Source organism: Zonotrichia leucophrys, chromosome 26, assembly GCF_028769735.1.
Source record: "Zonotrichia leucophrys gambelii isolate GWCS_2022_RI chromosome 26, RI_Zleu_2.0, whole genome shotgun sequence".
In the NCBI taxonomy this organism is placed as follows: Eukaryota; Metazoa; Chordata; class Aves; order Passeriformes; family Passerellidae; genus Zonotrichia; species Zonotrichia leucophrys.
Window position 1 is genome coordinate 5,710,822 of NC_088195.1, and position 19,825 is coordinate 5,730,646.

At 52.6% G+C, this 19,825-nt stretch overlaps 1 protein-coding gene across 3 annotated transcripts in view; it reads left to right on the forward strand.

Moving 5' to 3' along the window:
* Positions 1-19,157, forward strand: part of CACNA1S (calcium voltage-gated channel subunit alpha1 S) — a 60,757-nt gene extending 41,600 nt beyond the window's left edge. The window contains exons 29-44 of one of the 3 annotated variants that reach the window (XM_064732917.1): positions 1,236-1,292; positions 1,906-2,034; positions 2,988-3,053; positions 3,942-4,033; positions 4,880-5,039; positions 6,277-6,404; positions 7,990-8,086; positions 8,591-8,693; positions 11,484-11,585; positions 11,719-11,843; positions 13,321-13,449; positions 14,825-15,024; positions 15,457-15,521; positions 16,388-16,482; positions 17,295-17,411; positions 17,630-19,157. In XM_064732917.1, coding sequence (XP_064588987.1) covers positions 1,236-1,292; positions 1,906-2,034; positions 2,988-3,053; positions 3,942-4,033; positions 4,880-5,039; positions 6,277-6,404; positions 7,990-8,086; positions 8,591-8,693; positions 11,484-11,585; positions 11,719-11,843; positions 13,321-13,449; positions 14,825-15,024; positions 15,457-15,521; positions 16,388-16,482; positions 17,295-17,411; positions 17,630-17,890 — 1,926 coding nt within the window. In that variant the 3' untranslated portion in view covers positions 17,891-19,157. The remainder of the gene's footprint in view (positions 1-1,235; positions 1,293-1,905; positions 2,035-2,987; positions 3,054-3,941; positions 4,034-4,879; positions 5,040-6,276; positions 6,405-7,989; positions 8,087-8,590; positions 8,694-11,483; positions 11,586-11,718; positions 11,844-13,320; positions 13,450-14,824; positions 15,025-15,456; positions 15,522-16,387; positions 16,483-17,294; positions 17,412-17,629) is intronic. The other 2 variants (XM_064732919.1, XM_064732920.1) reach the window with 2 other exon arrangements.
* Positions 19,158-19,825: the final 668 nt, after the last annotated feature.

Sequence of the window (19,825 nt, forward strand, 5' to 3'; positions counted from 1 at the left end):
TCATCCTTGCACAGCAGCTCTCTGCACCTGTGCCTTGGTTTCCCACTGTCCTTCCCCAGCCTGCTCTCAGAACTCAGCATTTCAGGATCCCTGGACTCCACAGTGGTTTTCAGTCCCTCTGGAGCAAGGGATTACTTGGCTGTACACCAAAATCCTGCTGGCCTTGAGGTGGGGATGCCCAGGACCCAGCACAGGCCCCAGGAAGATCCTGGTGCCCTGACTGGGCTGGCAGGGTCTGCTCTGTTGCTGTGCTCTGTGTGCTGCAGCAGGGCTGTGCAGAAGGCCAGGCAGAATTTGGGGAATGGTCTCTGTGCCCTGAGCCTGCCAGGTCCTTTCCCTGTGTCTGGGTCCTTGAGGGTCTGTGGGTGTAGGAGCGTTGGGGGGTAGGACGGTGGGGATGGATGGAGAGGAGAGATCTCTGCAGCCAGGGCTGGGAACTTGTGGGTTATTGCAAAGGGCCTGGGTGCAGGGCCCTGCTGGGAGCTGCCAGCCACAGCTGGAGCAGGACTGAGAGAAGAGAGGGGAGAGAGGATGAGAGAGAGAGAGGGCATGAGAGGGTAAGAGAGTAAAAGGGTAAGAGAATGAGGTCCCGTTACAATACAATAAATCTTCTTCTGTGCTGAATATTCTGATTCTCACTAACCAATCTAATACAAGATACAAATCCTATAGCATTTACATACAGCCTATAAGAATCATTACGTTACCACACTGTGTTACATTTTAAACCCTAAAAACTCCTCTTTGGGCCCCTTCTGCCAAGCTGTAGGGTCTGCTCTGAGTCTTGGAGCTGTCTGCAAGCAGAGGGTGTTGTTCCATCAAAAGGGGATCACCTTCAGCTGGGCACGCCATTGTTTTCCAGTTGTTCAGTAACTGAGGTATCTCAAAGCTTGCTTTCATTTCAATCTTGCTTATAGTTTCCATATTCTCAAAATCTTTTGCCAGGCAATCATATTTATAAGGCTTTCCTGTTTCATCTTCCCCAACATGTGGGGATGCTCAGGACACACCACAGGCACTGGGAGGACTCTCATGGTCTGTGTGGTTCCTTGCTCACCCAGGTGCTGCCTCTGCCTATCACCGGTCACACCAGCTTGTCCCTGAGCCTGAGGGATGCTGGGGCTCTGCCTGCCCATTCTCCTCAGTTCCATCTTACTTTTTGTTCTGTCTGTGTTCTCTTCTTGTGTCCCTCCCTGACCCCCCTGTGCTGACTCTCTTGTTCTCTCTCTCCGCAGACCATCCTGGCACCCAGTGGTGGCTTGTACTGCCTGGGTGGGGGCTGTGATAGCACTGTAGGTACCAGCTGTGTGTGCCTGCCTCCCTGCCTGCCCTGCCAGCCTTTGCATGTGCCCTGTGTGCCACCGAGGCCACCACAGCCAGCTCCTCCCTCAGGGCTGGGGGGGACTGGGGTGACACCACACACACAGACACCCCACCCTGCACAGCCAGGGGACACGGGCAGCACCCTGCAGTCACCTCTCTTCAGTCCCTCTTTTGGTTAAAGTCCTGATGCGACATTCCCCAAACTGCCCTTCCCTGCTTAAACAGCTCTCATTAACCCTCCCTGTGCCTGGTGCCCTATCTATACCTCACCCTACAAACAGGGCAAGACTCTGGTGGGACTAAGGCTGTCTGTGGTGGCTGTCTCTGGTGGGACTAAGCCCTGTGACCCTCAGGGCTCTCCCAGTCCATGTGCCAGCATGCTATCCTCCCTGAATTATCCCAGTGTGAGCGTGGGGGCCTGGGGAGATGGGGAGAGGAGCCAGGGGAGGAGTGCCAGCACACTCTGCAGTCTGACCCTGTGTGCATGGCTGGTGCCTGGGGGTGGCATCTCTTTGCCTTTCTCCCCCCCAGGACCTGGAGTCCCTGCCTTGAAGGGCCCAGCACTGTCTGTCTGTCCTGCAGGACCCTGATGACAACGGCCGCGTCTCCATCACGTTTTTCCGGCTCTTCCGGGTGATGCGGTTGGTGAAGCTGCTGAGCAGAGGGGAAGGGGTCAGGACCCTCCTGTGGACCTTCATCAAGTCCTTTCAGGTCTGTCAGGAGCTCTGCTTGCCTCCCAAACACACACATGCCCAGGGCTGGCAGCACTGGCTGGGAGCATGAGCAGCCTGTCCCCACCAGGTGTGATATAGGGGTCCCCTCCAGCCAGGTCTCATGAGCTCTTGGAGATCTGTATCCCACCCAAGATAGCTCAGCTACCTTAGAAGACATAAAATCAGCAGGATGGCTTCTGAGGTAGTGTTGGAAACAGAAAAGTTTTAATAAAAGGCAAAATAACAAAACCTTTTACAGAGAAAAACTGAGCCAGGTGCAAGAGGTTCTTGCTCCTGGTAAGACACCTCACAAAAGCAATTAGTTTTTTTGTTCTCTTCTTTTTCTGGTAAATTGCTTAGGCAGGACTTTTTGGCTCCTGTCCAGTTGGCTATCCTTAAGTTTGAGGTGAAGTCCCCCAAGTCCTATGAGGTGTCTTTTTACCTAATAGAAGAAAGAAACTTCTGGGCTTTTTTCCTTTTTAAGGAGACAAAGGATGGTTTTGTCACTCTGTCAGCAAGGGGCACATTCCTTCCTATACAAGAAGAGGAGAAATCTCCAGTGTTCCTGCTGGCATCAGGCTGGGCTGGGGGCTGTGGTATGCAGAACATGGCCCCGTGGGTGGGAAGGTGGCAGCTCTGAGTGTCAGAGCTGGGCCAGGTGCTGGCAGTACCTGCTGGCTCCATTTGTCCTGGTCCCAGTGAACTGGGCTCTGCACCAGGGGTGTATTCAGGGCATGCTCACAGCCTGAGCTGGGCACTGCCCTCAGCCCTGGGCTGTGCTGAGCCCCTGTCCCAGCACAGAGGGCACTGGGGGCTGGCAGGAGGGTGTGACAGGAACAGCTGAGCTGTCCCTTCCCCACACAGGGACAGGTCCAGCTCCTGCAGCACCTGCAGAGCCCAGGCCCTGTCCCTGGGCTGTGTCTCACCCAAGCCATGGTCCTTTTGTCACAGGCTCTGCCATACGTGGCCCTGCTGATTGTGATGCTTTTCTTCATCTATGCTGTGATTGGGATGCAGGTGAGGGGCACGGGGGCAGGGGGTGGGAATTGATCTTCATCAGGTGCTCTGAGCCTGATGGCACTGGGGAGGGAGACAGGGAGGGACTCGTTCTCTGTTAGGCTCTTTCTGGCACTTTGTACAGGATGGGACCTGTTTGCCCTGGTCTGCAAGGGTGTTTGGCACCCCAGCAGCCTCCTCCTGCCCCTGGGCTGCAGCCAGGACAGCTGGGGCACATGGCACAGAGCACTTTGGGGGGCAGTGGCTCAATCCATTGGCACAATCCATTGGCTGTCACAGACATCTTTTATGAAAAATCTTTTCTTTAAGATTTTTCCTCCTGAGAAGCTGGGAGGCCTCAGGAACAAAATGTAAACATTGATTATCTGCTGCTATGGAATGCAACAAGTAGATCTTTGATTAGCCCATGTTGGATGTTTGTAATTAATAGCCAATCAGAGCCCAGTTAGCTCAGACAGAGTCCAAGCCACAAACCTTTGTTATCATTCTTTCCTTTTCTATTCTTAGCTAACCTTCTGATGAAATCCTTTCTTCTTTTAGTATAGTTTTAATATAATATATATCATAAAATAATAAATCAAGCCTTCTGAAACATGGAGTCAGATCCACGTCTCTTCCCTCATCCTAAGACCCTCTGAACACCATCACAATTGGCACCAGTGCTTGTCCTGGTTCAGATCCTGTCTCTGTGGCCCACATGAAGTGCAGCTGTAGTCAGGGGTGCTTTCAGCACTGGCAGGAATGTCCAAGAGCACCCACATCCAGTCCCAGTCTCTTTTGGGGATTCCCAAAGCCAAATAAACCAGAGGAAGGGGAGCTCAGGCACCAGAGGGTGTTTGGTGCCAAGGAAGGGATGGCACACTGCAGACCTGCCACTGTCATTTGCAGATGTTTGGGAAGATTGCCATGGTGGATGGGACCCAGATCAACCGAAACAACAACTTCCAGACCTTTCCCCAGGCTGTGCTGCTGCTCTTCAGGTCAGTGTTGTCCTGCCATGTGAGCAGCTCCAGGAGGCTCTGAGCCAGTGGGAATGCCCAACTTGGAGTGAGGCAGGACCAGCATTTCAGTAGCTGATTTATTTTTTGTCCCTCAGGAAGATCTCCTGCAGCAGAGGGAGTGCTTCAGGAGAGGCTGTGGGGTTTCTTGGTGGGGCTGCTGGAGAGAGGGGCATTTGGGGGTTGCTGTTCTGAGTATTTCCTTCCCAGACTGGATTTTAATTTGTGAATTGTGAGGAAACTCATGGGAAGCAGGAGCCCAGCCCAAGATTTTCCTTGACTCCAGACATTTCTGAAGCTTTCAGTGTCCCTATAGCAGCAAGCCCAGAATCCTGACTGCTCCTTGTTTTGTTCACAAACAGCCTTTTGCCAGTGATTCAGTCAAAACACCAATTACTAACATAAACCTGGGTGGCCTTCACCCAGCACTCGCTGTTCTTGTGTTCCACTGATACCTCATGCCCTTACAGATTGCAGGTTTTCCTCCACTCTTCCTGGAGTGGATCTGCCATTGGTTTGCTCCAAGGGGCTGCCCACATGCTTCTGATAACATGAACATTTTATGGGCAGTGTTAGAAACCAAAGCTGCTCTTTAACTGGCATTCTGAGGCATTGTTTCACAGCTGGTAGTTATTAGTTCTGCTCTCTGCCTAGTGTTGTGCTAAGGTGTGAATCTTATTTCATTGATTTTTGGAAATGTCAGTATATTATGCCAGCGGAGGGTTTGGATTTCCCTACAAAAGCTTGTGTTTCCCATTCCCTGGTGTGCTGGGCTGGGCTGAGCCCTCCCTGCATGCCCAGGGACCAGCAGGTGTGCCCTGTCCCCAGGTGTGCCACAGGTGAGGCGTGGCAGGAGATCCTGCTGGACTGCAGCTACGGCCGGCGCTGCGACCCCGAGTCCGACTACGCCGAGGGAGAGGAGTACACCTGTGGCACTGGCTTTGCCTACTTCTACTTCATCAGTTTCTACATGCTCTGTGCCTTCCTGGTAAGCATCTTCCATAGTTCTGTTTCTCTAAAGTGTCTGGTCTAATTTGTAAGGCTTTGAAACTTGTTTCTGTTTCCCTTTCCTTCTCAGCAATGTCTGTCCTATTCCATGGCATTTCTCAGTCAGCATTTCTTATCTCAAGGTTTACATTTCTTATCTCAAGGTTGGCATACTATGTGAGCCTTCTGTCAAGCTTTGAGATGTCTCTACAAACCCATTTCCCACAGTGTGCTGGCTCCCATTGGCACCCCTGTCCTGGCTGTGTGTGCATGGGGTGAGCCCCTGAACCTGTCCCTGGGTTCATCCCCCCAGCCCACCTCTCAGGTTTTTGGTTGATAATTGCTGCCCTGAGATGTGCAGGGTGTCTCTGTTTCAGCCCGTGTGGCTGAAGAATGAGTCTGGACTCTTCACTGTTCGGTCTTGAGGTTGTTTATTAATTCTTATCTATAAAATTTTCTTTCTGCCCAGCCGAGATCTGCTCAGCAGGGCAGCCACAGGCACTCTGTGTTGTCCTTTTATACTACAAACTACGTATAACATATTTACACTTAATTCCCAATACCCATCACCTATGTTAGACAGTGCACTTCTGCTCTAAACCAATCCCAAAGTGCCAACATCACTGCAGAAAATGGAGAAGAAGAAGAAGAAGAAAGGCTGGACATGCCCAGGTTCCTCCATCTTGTCCCCATAACCCCCATACCAAAAATCCTAAAATCTACATTTTCACCCTGTGATAATTTTATTATTATACTGTTCAAACTTCTGTGACTTTCAGGTCCTCATACAAAGCTGGTAATTTGCTCCAGGGGTCAAAATCAAATCCCCAGGTGCTCTGGGCTGTGTGCCAGGGTCTCTGAGTCCCCCAGTGGGGTCCTGGCAGCTCTGGACACCCCAAGGGATGCACTGAGTTCTGACACCCACCTACCCAGCCATGCTGTAAACTGACACTGCCCTCCTGGAGGACCCAGGATCCCTTTTAGTGTCTTCCCACAGCCTCTGTGTGCTGCCTTCCAGATGTGTTTGTGCTGGCCTCAGCAGGGGTGGAGAGGGATGAGATGCTGATGTCCTTGTCCTTTCACATGACCTGCTTGGGCAGGAGGCTCCTCTCTGCATGGGAACACCCTCACTGAGCATCCTCTGACTGCAGGACATCCCAGAACACATCTGCCCTGTTTTTGTAGTGCTGCTCTGTCTCCCCTGGCTGGGTCCTTCCCATGCTTTCCTCTGCCCTCAGATCATTAACCTCTTCGTGGCTGTCATCATGGACAACTTTGACTACCTGACACGGGACTGGTCCATCCTGGGGCCCCATCACCTGGACGAGTTCAAGAGGATCTGGGCTGAGTACGACCCCGAGGCCAAGTGAGTGAGGCTGGGTGGGTGGGTGGGCATGGAGGGGGTGTGTGGTGTTTTCTGGGGTCCCCCATCGAAGGGAAGAAATTATGAAACTCCATGTTTTTAGAAGGCAAATTTATTATTTTATGATTTATATTATATTATGACATTATATGACATTATATTATATGGCATTACATGGCATTACATGATATTAATTACATTGTATTACATTATATTACATGATATTCTATTATATTCTATTACATTACATTATATTACATTATATTTTATTATATTGCATTACATTACATTATATTATAGAATGATATACTAAAACTATACTAAAGAATAGAGAGAGAATACAGACAGAAGGCTAAAAGATAATAATGAAAACACGTGACTCTTTCCAGAGTCTGACACAGCCTGACCATGATTGGTCATTAAGTAAAAACAATTCACATGTTGGATGAACAATCTCCAACCACATTCCAAAGCAGCAAAACACAGGAGAAGCAAATGAGATAATAATTGTTTTCCTTTTTCTCTGGGGCTTCTCAGCTTCCCAGGAGAAGAATCCTGGACAAAGAGGATTTTCCAGAAAATATGACAGTGGCAGGGGTGTTCCATGGAGGGGACACATGCAGGCAGGGTGAGCTGTGGCACTGCCACCAGCCAGCTCCCAGCATCTCAGAGGTTCATGTGGACTTGCCAGAGTTGGTCCAGGTTTGATAAAAGCCATCAGGAGATTTGGGACTTTCAGTTTGAGACTTTCAGTTCCCTCTCCATCCAGCTGTGGTGAGGCTGCCTGTGGGAACCCAGGACATCCCTCTGGCTGTCCAGGACCCCTGCCTGGGGGCTCCGAGACCCTGGCACAGAGCCCAAAACACCTCTGGGTTTGATTATGACCCATGGAGCAAATTACCAACCTTAGAGGAAGATCAGCAAGCCACAACACTTTAGGTAGAATAACAGTGAAGTTATCACAGGGTGGAAAAGTAGATTTTGTTTTTTTTTAGAATGGGGGTTCAGGGGGCAAGATGGAGGGATCTGAGTATGTCCAGCCTTTCCTTCTTCTTCTTGGCCTCCATCTTCTGCTGTGATGGTGGCACTTTTAGATTGGTTTAGAGTAGAAGCTCACTGTCTAACATAGGTGATAGGTATTGGGAAGTAATTGTAAACATTGTACATGTAGTTTTTAGTATAAAGACATAACACTGTCCTGGGGACAGGCAGAGTGCCTGGAACTGTCCTGCTGGATGGACCTCAGCAGGGCAGGAGAAAATTTTTTATAGATAAGGAACAATAAACAACCTTGAGACTGAGAAATGAAGAGCCCTGACTCCTTCTTCAAGTGCCAGGCTGGGAAAAGAGACTTTCCAACACATCTTGGGGTCACTGTGAGCAGTGAGAGATCCCGACAGCTGCCAACCCTTCCCACGTCATGCACCCTTCACCTGCTCTCCAGGGCCACAGGGAGCAGCTGCTTTTCTGTGCTTTCCCCAGGAGGAGCAGAGGGAAGGGTGGGGATTTGCCCAGGGCTCAGCCCCCAGAGCAGCTCCCCAAGGCACTGCCAGGCAGCTCTGCTGCCCCTCTGCTCTTTCCTCTGCAGGGGGAGGATCAAACACCTGGATGTGGTGACTCTGCTGAGGCGGATCAACCCTCCCCTGGGCTTTGGGAAGTTCTGCCCGCACCGTGTGGCTTGTAAGGTAAGAGCCAAGGTGGTGTGTGAGCCAGGGACATGTAGGAATGTGCCCCCTGTGGATGGGGGACCAAGAGATTGTTGGCCATTTTGTGCCTTCTAATGAAAAGCTGCAAAACTCACAGCAGTGAGACGGTTTTACTGATAAGAAATAATGAACACCTGAGTCTGAACATGAACTATCATCTCAAGTGCCTTCAATCTAGAACCAGAGAAACCCACAACTGGTACCCCACAGTGTCCAATAACCAAATCACTCTCAGTAAACAATCTCCATAACACATTCCACCAATGCCAAACAACAGAAGCAGTGAATTCAGATAAGAATTGTTTTCTCTTCTTCTCTGAGCTTCTCACTATCTTCCCCAGGAGAGATCCTGGGAGGGAGAATCATGTCTCTCTCAGCTCAGAGAATGTGAATGCCACAGCTCCTGGGCAGGCCAGGCAGTGAGCCTGGGGGCTGCCAGGCTGCTGTGGCCCTGCTGACAGGCTTGGTTTGCTGTGTGTGCAGCGCCTGGTGTGCATGAACATGCCCCTGAACAGTGACGGCACCGTCACCTTCAATGCCACCCTCTTCGCCCTGGTGAGGACAGCCCTCAAGATCAAGACAGAAGGTAAGCAGTGATCCTGGTTTCCTCTACAGCCTGACAGAGAATCTTCCTTGTGAATTTCCCTTCTTTGACCTGCACATATGTCATGGTTTGGAAAGACAGGAGTCTGCTAAGAAAAGCAGGAGCCTCCCCTGAAATGGAGAATGTAAACCCTCCCCACCCCTCTGAATTGCTATAAATTTTAAATTAAGGGGCTCTCAGGCAAAAATATGGGAGCAGGAAATAACAGTTCTTCAATAGGGAAAAGGAAAAAAAAAGGATAAAATAAAGAATGCAGTACACTAGAACAACACTGCCAGAGTCAGAACCCAACCTGACACCCTGTGGGTCAGGCTGTTGGCAGCAGTCCCATTGGAATTGTGGCTCAGCCCTCCTGCAGTGTCAGGGCTGGTTCTGCTGGAGCAGGGATCCTGGAGAAAGGTGCAGTCTCTGCCTCTGAAGATCCAGGGGAAGAAGAGGCAGCTGCTGTTCCTCTGGGCAATCCAGTGCAGAAGCTGTGCTGGTGTTCCAGAATCTCCAGATTATATCTGGGTAGGAATGCTTGGCTCCTCCCTCTGGGCTCCCATCTCCCAATGGGATGCTGTAGTTCTTATCAGCCATGCAGTGACATTCAATGGCTGTTATCAGCAATGTCCCCTCCTGAGGGAGGAGTGATTGTGAGCACTCAGAGAGAGATAAGGCAAACTGCCCACTTGACAAAGGTAATCTGCCATACAGATGGTAATGGAAAACAACTTGCATTGCAATCTTCAACAACATAGATTGAGTTTTGTTGTTGTCTGGGATAAAATGAATAACAACCATTCATTAAATTCAAATAGAAGACATTCAGTGTCAACATTGCAGTGTTGCCTCAAACAGGAGGAAGTGCACATTAGGTTTGGAAAGAAGGATAGAATGATAGAGCATGATGAAAATTTTCCACTGTGCATGAAAGCAAGTCGCATGCCACCTTTTAATGGAAATCTAATGATGTTAAGCTAAAAGAGAGCTAAAAAGAATGCTTCATTCTTCCAGCAGCTGAGGACTGGGAGAGAAGATGTTGAGATTCAGGAAAATCTCAACAGGGTAAAAGTGTGAAATAGATTATAGAGAGTAGTGTAGGTGTATCATTTGGAAATTTAGGGCTTTGGGATTTTAGTATGTTGTGGATGGAAGCAAGATGGAGGGCACACGGTGTTGTCCTGGCTTGTTTCTTCATGCTTTTTCTGCCTTCTTCTCCATGGGTTTGGGTGGCATTATGTAATTGGGCAGAAAAGTGCCACCAGTGCCACCCCAAACAGCTCAGGAGTGGGGCTGGTCCAGCTCCCATCATTTTAATTTAGCTTGGGAGAGGAGCTGCTGCTCTGCACAGAGCTGAGGTGGTTCAGCTCCTGAAGATCAGGACTTTGCTGTGCTCACCTCCTGCTTCAAAGTGTGGCAGGGATGGGCTGGCTCTGCCCAGAGCCCTCATTGCAGGGACTCCCAGGCCCCTGAATTAATCTGTGCTAGGGAGGAGCTGCTTTCCTTCAGCAGTTTGCTGAGCTTTGCTGTGTGTCCCACCAGCTTGTTATGCAAATAAAACAGGCAGGACTCCATTTTCTTTATGGTGGAAAAAAGCTCTTTCTTTATTCACATAACTGGTTTTTAGACAGTTTTACAGACCTCGTGTGGGACTCCCATTGGTCAGGAGCTTTCTTGCCAATTACTTTTATTGGTTAGTAATAAATTGTTACCCTGTATTAATAGGTCACTCAAACCCCCAGTGTGTACATGCAGGGCAAGTTGTTTGTGAGAGATAGTTCTCATTTTTCTATGTAACAGCATAAAAACAGTTTATAGAGATGCAAGCTGTTTTTTACTCAGGAATAGATTGTTATGTTAATGAACTGCTCACACCAGAATTGCTCTCACATGGGAACTTGCAAAGGGCTAGCCTAACAAGGCCAGCCACTGATTTTAGGAGAGCAAGCTTGATTTTATGAAGCTTTTCTTTACGATTTTTGCCTTACTGCAACCCTTGTTTGTGTGCCTGTGCTGTGGCAGAGCCAAGGCAGGCTCTGGTGGGCTCCTGGGATCAGTTCTTGCAGCAGTGCCATGGTGCTTCCCTCTGCCTGGGGTGGGAACCTGGCAGCCTGGGAGGAGCACAGCAGACCTTGGAGGTAAACTGGGGTTTCAGGAATGGTGAATCCTGTGGGAGCACCAAAGGGGAGGTCAAAATCTGTGAAGTGTTCTGGCTGAAATCAAAGCCTTCCTAAGCTCACCTTTGTTGGGTGGGAGACAGAGGAGCTGTCACACCCTCCAGACTGGCCAGGTGTTCACAGGCTTTGTCTTCACTCCTGTTCACACCCCTGGGAATGAACTGCTCTGTCCTGCTGGCTTTCCTTGTAGGAGTGTGCTCTTTGGTGACGGAGAGACAAAATTATTCTTTGTTTTTTTAAAGACGTTTAGAAGTTTTTTCTTTGATTAAGTGAAAAGACATTTCACAAGACTTAGGGGACTTAAACTTAAGGATAGCTAGTTGGACAGAAGCAAAAAAGTCTTGCTTGGGCAATTTAGTAGAAAAAGAAGTGAATAAAGAAACTAACTGCTTTTGTAAAGTGTTTTACTAGGAATAAGACTGTTTAGCTTTTGGCTTGGTTTCTTTTGTTTGTTATTTTGCTTTTTATTAAGCTTTTTTGTTTTTAACACTGCAACAGAAGCTATTTTGTTGATTTTTATGCTTCCAAGGGTAGCTGAGTTATTTTGGGTGTGTTATAGGCCTCCAAGAGCTTAGACCTGGCTCGAGGACGCTATTATAACATTTCCTCACAGGTAATTTTGAACAGGCCAATGAGGAGCTCAGAGCTATCATCAAAAAAATCTGGAAGCGAACCAGTATGAAGCTTTTGGACCAGGTCATCCCACCCATTGGAGGTATGTCCCCAGGTGTCCCTTCCAGAGGGACACAGCAGCTCCTGCTCAGGGTCCCACTGCTGCAGCCATGGGATCCTGGGACAGGCAGAACCTTCATGTTGGGTTCACCATCACGTTGGTTTCCTCCCTCCAGATGATGAGGTGACAGTGGGCAAATTCTATGCCACTTTCCTGATCCAAGAGCACTTCAGAAAGTTCATGAAGCGCCAGGAGGAGTATTATGGGTACAGGCCCAAGAAGAACCCTGTGGAGATCCAGGTTGGTGTGTGGGTGGTATATTATGGGTACAGGCCCAAGAAGAACCCTGTGGAGATCCAGGTTGGTGTGTGGGTGGTGTATTATGGGTACAGGCCCAAGAAGAACCCTGTGGAGATCCAGGTTGGTGTGTGGGTGGTGTATTATGGGTACAGGCCCAAGAAGAACCCTGTGGAGATCCAGGTTGGTGTGTGGGTGGTGTATTATGGGTACAGGCCCAAGAAGAACCCTGTGGAGATCCAGGTTGGTGTGTGGGTGATGCTGGAGGGGGGGTTCTCTCTGGAGGAGGCTTCCCCCAGCCTGGGGGACTCAGAGAGCTGCAGGGAGCCTGAGCCTCGTGTCTGGAGGTGTGGTGGCCCAGGTGAACCAGCATTGAGCTGGCCATGAGTCCCCAGCACTGAGGGGACCCCTGTGTGACCTTGGTGTGCAGGCTGCAGGTGACTCAAAGCAGAGGAGGGCTTTTACTCTCTGCTCCACTCACTCCAGTGTAGAGAGGGCTTTGCAGGACCTGGTGCCTCACCAAGGGGTTTTAACACCTGGAAACTCCCACCCCAGACCATTGTCTGTGCCAAATGCTGCTCATCCCAGCCTGTTGTCATTGTATCACAAAGGTTCTATTGTCATTATATTGCAAAGGTTCCATATTGCTAGAGTTTTCTACCTTCTTGGTGTTTCTCATGGGCAGCTCCTCTAGCACTGACTCTTCATTCTTCTCACAGCAGCCAACTGACTCCAGTTCCCCTCAACCAACCAATCCACTCTTTTATAACACTCTTCTTATTATCAGCTACAGCTATGGCCTGTTAAAATCAATAAAATTAATATAAATTAATATAAAATGGATAATTAACCCAGCTGGAACTCTTTAGGGGATAAGATTACTTTCTACACTACCTTTATTTTTACTTATATTCAATCCCCCTACACCAGCCCTCACCCACCTGCTCTGCTCCAGTCCCAGGGCCTTGTCCCTGCTCTCCCCTCAGCTCCATGTTCCTGGTGTTCTCCCAGCCTCACAGAGCACCAGGGGAGGGGGGTACACGTGGCTGACCTTGAGAGGGACCCCTGCAGTCAGAGGTGCCTGCACAGCAGGCCCAGGGGTGCTGGCAGAGGGTTTCTGTGCCTGGCCACAAGGCTGGCATGTCCCTGGGCTCTCCTGACTTTGTAGGGAGGAAATCACCTGGGGAGATAAAAGAGCAGGACCCAAAGGTGCAAAGCAAGGAAATAGCTCCAGATCAGGGACAGAGGCCCAGCCTGCCCTTGGCTGTCACCTCCATCAGGGCATTCCCTTTCCCAGAGCCTGTGGGACAGCAGCAGCTCAGGAGCAGTGGCACCAAGCCCAGCCAGCTGCAGGCTGTGACCCGTGGCCTGTCCTCAGCAGGACACCTGGCAGGGGCAGAGTGCCTCACCATGCTCCCCTCTCCAAAGAGCAAGGGGAGGGTGCTGGGCTCACCCAGCCCTGCCTTCCTGTTCTCCCCAGGCTGGGCTGAGGAGCATTGAGGAAGAAGCTGCTCCTGAAATCCATCGGGCCATTTCTGGGGACTTGACTGCAGAGGAGGAGCTGGAGAGAGCCATGGTGGAGGCTGCCCTGGAAGAGGGGATTTACAGGGTGAGTTCAGAATGCACAGCACAGTTTGGTGTCCCACCAGCCCTGATTTCAGAGTGCTGGTGGCTCAGCTTGGCTGCCGGCTCTGGGGGACATTCTGCAGGACATGCTGCTCAGTCTCACAAGGATGAGCAGCACTTCTGTCCTTTCTGTGAGCATCAGGACATCCTGGTGGTGGCATCTTGGGCAAGCTGCTCTCTGCCTCAGTTTCCCCTCTGTGAAAGGAGCCAGCCCATGTGCCTGACAGGGCTGTGCTGGATATTTACCTGCTGGTTTGGAGGTTCCCACTCACACCTTCTGCCAGGCTCAGGTGGGACAGCTCTGGTGTTACAGGAACTGATTCACATCCCATCCCTGGGAGCCTCAGAGACAGCCTGGGCAGCTGTGGGGTTGCAGAGTTCCTTCTATGTCCCCAGGTGCCACCACCTCAGGCTGTCCCGCAGAGGTGACAGGATTTGTCATGGCCTGGCTTATCCCAGTGCTGCTTGCCTTGGTTTGAATAGACAGGTGTCTGCTAAGGAGCACAGGAGCCTCCCTTGAAATGGAAAATGTAAACTCCCTCCCCCAGAATTATAATTTTGAAAGTAAGGGGCTCTCAGGCAAAAATATGGGAATAGAAATAACAGTTCTTTACTAGGAAAATTAATTAAAAATACAAATAAAATAGTACAAAACAAAACCAAAAACCACTGCCAGAGTCAGACCATGCCCTGCCCCCTGTGTGTCAGGGTGGTGTCCCAGCCCCATCCCATGGGGGCTCAGCCCTCCTGCAGTGCCAGCTGTGGCTCTGCTGCAGCAGGGATCCTGCACAAGGGGGGAGTTTTCCTCTGCAGCTCCAGGGCTGCTGCAGATGGGCCTGGGCTCCCTCTGGCCATGCAGGGCAGCAGAAAGCTGCTCCTCTGGCAATGCAGGGGGCAAAGGCTGCTGTGCTGTGCCAGGCTCAGATTGGATCCAGGTAGGAATGCTTGGCTCCTCCCCTGGGCGGAGCATCTCCCCGTGGGATGGTGGGATTGGATCAGCCCTGCAGGGACACTCACTGGCCATGGACAGAAAATCATTAATAATTAATGACCCAGTAACAGCAGAGATCTCCTGGAGGGGGGATTGGCTGTGGGAGAGATAAAGAAAAAACTGCCCAATGAACAGAAGATCACTGCCCCACAGATGGGAATAGAGCACACACCCCCATTTCCCACCTAAGACACTGCTGCATAGCCATCAACCCTCTGTGCCTCAGTTTCCCCACCTGGGCAGTGAAGCTTTGGGGACTGTGTGGTTCTCAAGGCCTGAGCAGAGCAATCACTGTTTCAATGTGGGAATGGCCCCAGAGCAGCCTGGAGCTCCAGGCTCCCCCTGATGCCCTCCCTGTTGGTTGCAGAGAACAGGTGGCTTGTTTGGCCAGGTGGACAGCTTCATGGAGCCCAGCAGCCCCCTGCAGCCCCAGGTGGCCAGCCAGAGGCCCCTGCAGTTCACCGAGGTGGGCACTGAGGACCTCGACTCTCCTGTGTTCCTGGATGACTTCCCCCAGGAAGCCAACACCAACATCAACAACGCCAACAGCAGCAGCTGGCTGCAGGGGTAAGGGGCTCAGCCTCGGTGTGCAGGTGAGGAGGGCAGTGCTGGCCCTGCCACTGCCTGCCCTGGGGCTGTCCTGGCAGCTGGCTGCACCCTGCCTGGCCAGGGCTCCCATCCCACCGTCCTTCATCTCGGTGCCATGAGCATGGAGGTGGCAGCAGGGCTCCAGGGGTTGCAGGAATCTCCCCTGCCCCTCACCTGCCAATCTCTGAGAGCCAAGGGCCAGGCTGGGACCTGGGCACGGGTAGAAGGGACAAAACTGACCAATGGGATGTACTTAGTCCTGCTTTCTGGGGCCTCCACCCTGTTCATCCATCCCAGTTGTCCCTATGGGTCTGTCCCCCCAGGCTGGGGAAGGTGGGAGGGCTGCCTTTCAGGCTGAGCTGGCTCAGAGTGTGCCCCCAGCCAGGCTGACCCTCCTGCCTGCCTTGCCAGGGTGCACTATGAGGATGAGATGCTGAGGAGGACGCTGCCAGCAGCACGCAGGCGCCCGGCCTGGGGTGAGTCTGGGCTTTGTTCTTCTTCTGGGGCACTGGGGCCAGCCCAGGGCCAGGGCAGGGGGAAGGGGCTGGTGGTGCTGGTGGAAGAAGGAGGTGCAGGCCCCAGTAGGTTTGCTGAGAGCACTGAGCACAGCAGGATCTCTCTGGAGAGCTCCAGGAGACCCTTCTACTTCCTTCCACCTTTTGAGGTGATGGAACATGGAGACAGTGCCTCAGCTTGAGGAGCACTGGCCATCCCCAGGCAGAAGGACCACAAGACCATGCTTGTTTCCTTAAACAGGGACTTTGGGTGCTGCTGAACTCTTAAACCCTTTGTTTTCCCCAGTCTAGTGAGCCTGGTCCCATCTCTGTCTGGCAGTGGTGTCCTTGCTCTTGTACCCATCTGATGGATGTTGAGATGCCAGAGGAGGGCAGAGGGCAACAGGGCTGGAGAGGGGCTGGGAACACAAACCCTGAGAGGAACCACTGAGGGAGCTGGGGGTGCTCAGCCTGGAGAAAAGGAGACTCAGAGGCAACCTCATCACTCTGCACAGGTCCTAAAAGGTGCCTGTGCTCAGCTGGGGCTGGGCTCTTTCTGCAGCAGCACTGACACAACCAGAGCACACAGCCTGAGCTGCACCAAGGGAAATTTAGGTTGGATATCAGGAGAAAGTTTTTTACAGAAAGGGTGATGAAGTTCTGAAATGGCTGCCTGGGGAGGTGGTGGAGTCCCCATCCCTGGGTGTGTTTAACAAAGCCTGGATGTGGCACTGGGTGCCAGGGTTGAGTTGAGGTGTTGGGGCTGGGTTGGGCTCGATGATCTTTGAGGTCTCTTCCAACCCAGTGGTTCTGTGATTCTGTGATGTCCCCACCCTTCCCTCCCACAGAGCAGAACCGCCCCATCCCCATGGAGAGGCTGAGTAGGAGGAGAGGGGGCCCCTCCGGGGGTCTCTCATCGCCAGGGCCACTCCTCCCCCAGCAGGTAAAGGGGCAGTGCATGTCAGAGGGGACGGGATGTGTAATGTGGGGGACACAGGTGAGCCTCCCTGCCTTCCATCCTGGGACTCCTCCCTGCCATCCTGGCACAGCTGTGCTGGGAAGGAGCCCCTCTCCAGGCTCATTGGGTGTGTGTGGCAGCCATCTGAACATCTTCAGTGTCATGCTTTTTATAAGCTCCAAGAACATAAAATTTGGTGGGTGATTGGTTGATGATTTGTGATCATGGTTTATATTTTTGTTTGGTTTTTTTGGGGGGGCTAGTTCTATGTTTGTTTTGGGGTGGTTATGGAATGGTGATGGCAGTTGGTTGTTGTTTTTGATACTAGGAAATATAAAGGAAGGTTAATTGAAAGTGTATTGATGATAAACCTCCAGCCTTGCTGGAGCTTTTCTCATGGATCAGCCTGGACATGGAGCTGGGCTCCCACCCTGCTGCTCTAACAGCTCCATGGGGAGCTCCTCAAACAGCTGGAACAGCTGGAAGCACATTCCTCTGGCTGCCCATCAGCCTCCAGAGGCAGGGCAGAAGGGGTGCATCAGATTTGCCCCATGCTCCCTTTGCTGGGCACAGTGCCTCATGCCTGGCACGTGCCAGGGCTGGTTCCCTGCTCTCTGTCCATGTGGCCCTGCTGGTCCCATTTTGGGGGTGCCCAGGAGCTCCAGCAGGATGGCATTGCCTGTCCAGGCACTGGGCAGGGACAGGGACAGGCCCTGCAGCCCCCACACTGACATGGGAGGGATCTTCCCTGGGCAGTGTCCCAGCACATGTTGCAGCTCTGTGCTGCTCTCACCCAGCTGCCCACAGAGGATGGCACCGTGACAGGAACAGCATCCAGCTCCAGGTTCCAGCAGAGAGAAACCAGTGAGCCAGGAGCATCCTCCACCCCAGCCATCACCTTCCTCATTCAGGAGGTAAGGCAAGGGCACAGAGGGAACAGCAGGGATGGAAGGGAATTCCAGGGACACAATGCTTGTGCCATGATGGGAGATTGGGGGGCACTGCTCAGCCACAAGGGCAAGCAGCAGCTGTGTGCCAGCACAGAGGGCAGAGGGAGGGTGGGTGGGTGGGTGCCTGCAGCCAGGGCAGTGCCCAGGCTGAGCACCCAGGCTGTGCTCTCCTCCTCTGCCAGGCTCTGATCTCCGGAGGCCTCGGGGCTCTGGCCCAGGACTCGTCCTTCCTAGCAGTGACCAGGGATGAGATGGCAGCCAGCAGCCAGCTGCAGGTGGATGAAGTGGAGAAAGCAGCTGTGGAGCTGCTGAAGGGAAGAGAAACACTGCAGGGCACAAGAACTGGCTCTGCCCCTCTGGACACCTCAGCTGTGGCACCAGGCAGGTCCCCAGGGCTCAGGGGATCTCCCTCCCAGAAGAACATCGCTGCCACTCGCCTCTGAGCTCCCCCTGCAGTGCCAGGGCTCTGTCCCAGGGCTGCAGGAGCAGAGCCACCCTGTTCCTGCCTCTGCCTGGGCTCCTGAGCTGCTCTGGCCAGCTGTGGTGTCACTTTTGGGACAGGCCTCTGGGATGCTGGTGCAGAACAGGACAGTGCTGTTCCAGCAGGGTTTTGCAAGAGCTGGACAGATCATTAAAGTGTTCCTGCTGTGTGACTCTGGGTGCCCCTCCTGTCCTTCCTCTGCCACCCTGCCTGCACAGCCAGCTGTGTCACCAGAGCTGGCAGTGATTCATGTGGAAGCTCCAGTCCACTCATTTTGAGGTTGCCAAGCTCTGGGGATCTCCTGAAATCCCAGCAGCTAGACCCTGCATCCTCGTGTCTCTGCTGGAGCCTGCAGCCAAGTCTGGCCTGTGAGGAGGAGATGTGCCAGGGCTGGGCAGCAAAATGGAGCCTGGGGTCTTCTTGGCTCCCTGTCCCAGCTGTGTGTGGAGCTGGAGATGGGGCAGAGGTGTGAAAGCCTCTGGGGCAGCAGCCCTGGGGCTGGCCAAGAGGAGAGCTGGACACTGTGAAGCCATTTCTGCCCCTTCCCCACTGTGCTCTTGGGGTCAGGCATCCCTCCCTGTCCCTGGGAAGGTCTCGTTCAGCCATGACATTCCTCCCACAGCTCAGTGGGGCCAGGAGGGTGTGAGCTGTTCCTGCAGTGCTCCCAGCTCTGCCTGTGCTGGTGCTGAGCAGGCTGCTCCTCTCTGGGCTGCCCTGGGGACCCACAGTGCCCTCCATGGGACTGGGGTGCTGAGCCTGGGGGCAGCCCCATCTCCCAGCCCAGCTCCTCAGTGGGATCTGGCTCCCCAGGGCCCCCAGCCCAGCCTAACTGGGAACTGGGGGGCTCTTGATCACCTAATATATTTTAATATATATTAAAATGCTGAGAGTGGATGGGTCCCAGGGGAGGAGCAGATCAATGAGCCAGTCTGCTCCCCAGCAGGGCTTTTATTGACTCAATCAAGGGAACTGCAGAGCTCCAGCTGCAGCCTGGGTGCCAAAACGAGTCTGGTGCCTGCAGCTTCCCCCAGTGCATGCAGGCAGCAGAGATGGGCAGTGTGAGGGACACTGCTGCACCCCTTCCTCTTGCTTCTGTGCCCTGGGGCAGGAGCTACACCCCTTGACACACACACACACACTGATGGAGGAGCACGGGGGCTGGCAGTTCAGCTCTGCCAGGGAATGCCAAGGACACCATGGGGTCAGTGGCTGTGGTCTCCTGGTGGGTTTAGGGAGATGCAGGACTGCAGGTATCACTTGCCAAAACACCTGGATGGTCACTGGAGACACTAAACATAAAGAGTGACACCGTGGTGGGGACAATAGCACTGTGGTGGGGGCTCTGCACCTCCGGGGCTGCCCAGGGGATGATTTGCTCCATCCCAGGTATGTGTAAGGTGTGTCTTTCTTAAGCTGGTCCTGGCTGAACTGGGGCACAGATGTGGTTTGTGGTACAGCTGGCATGTGGGTGAGTGTAGGAAGAGAGAAACACCAGGACACAGTCACTGCCCCTCTCTGCCTGGAGCTTCTGTGGGGAGGAGTCCAGCCTCAGGAAAACCAGCAGCTCAGGCTGGGAATGCACCATGCACCAGGCATCCTTGCAAGCATGGGACAAAGAAAAAGGAACACCAGCTCCTCACATCCTTGCAGGAAGGCAGACAGGCCATGTCCTGCTCACCCCCATGATTCTGTACCAGCATACAGTGTCCTGGGAGTTACCCATGCCAGCAGAACTGAGGAGCTCCTGCAGGATGCAGAGTCCTGTGAGGGCATGGCCCATGGTCCTGGCACCTTGGGAGGGGCAAACATGGGGATGGGGTGAAGGGACCCAGACTGCAGAGCAAGGGCAGGTGCTGGGCTCTGTGCTGGGCACAGCCCTGCCTCACCAGCCATCAGC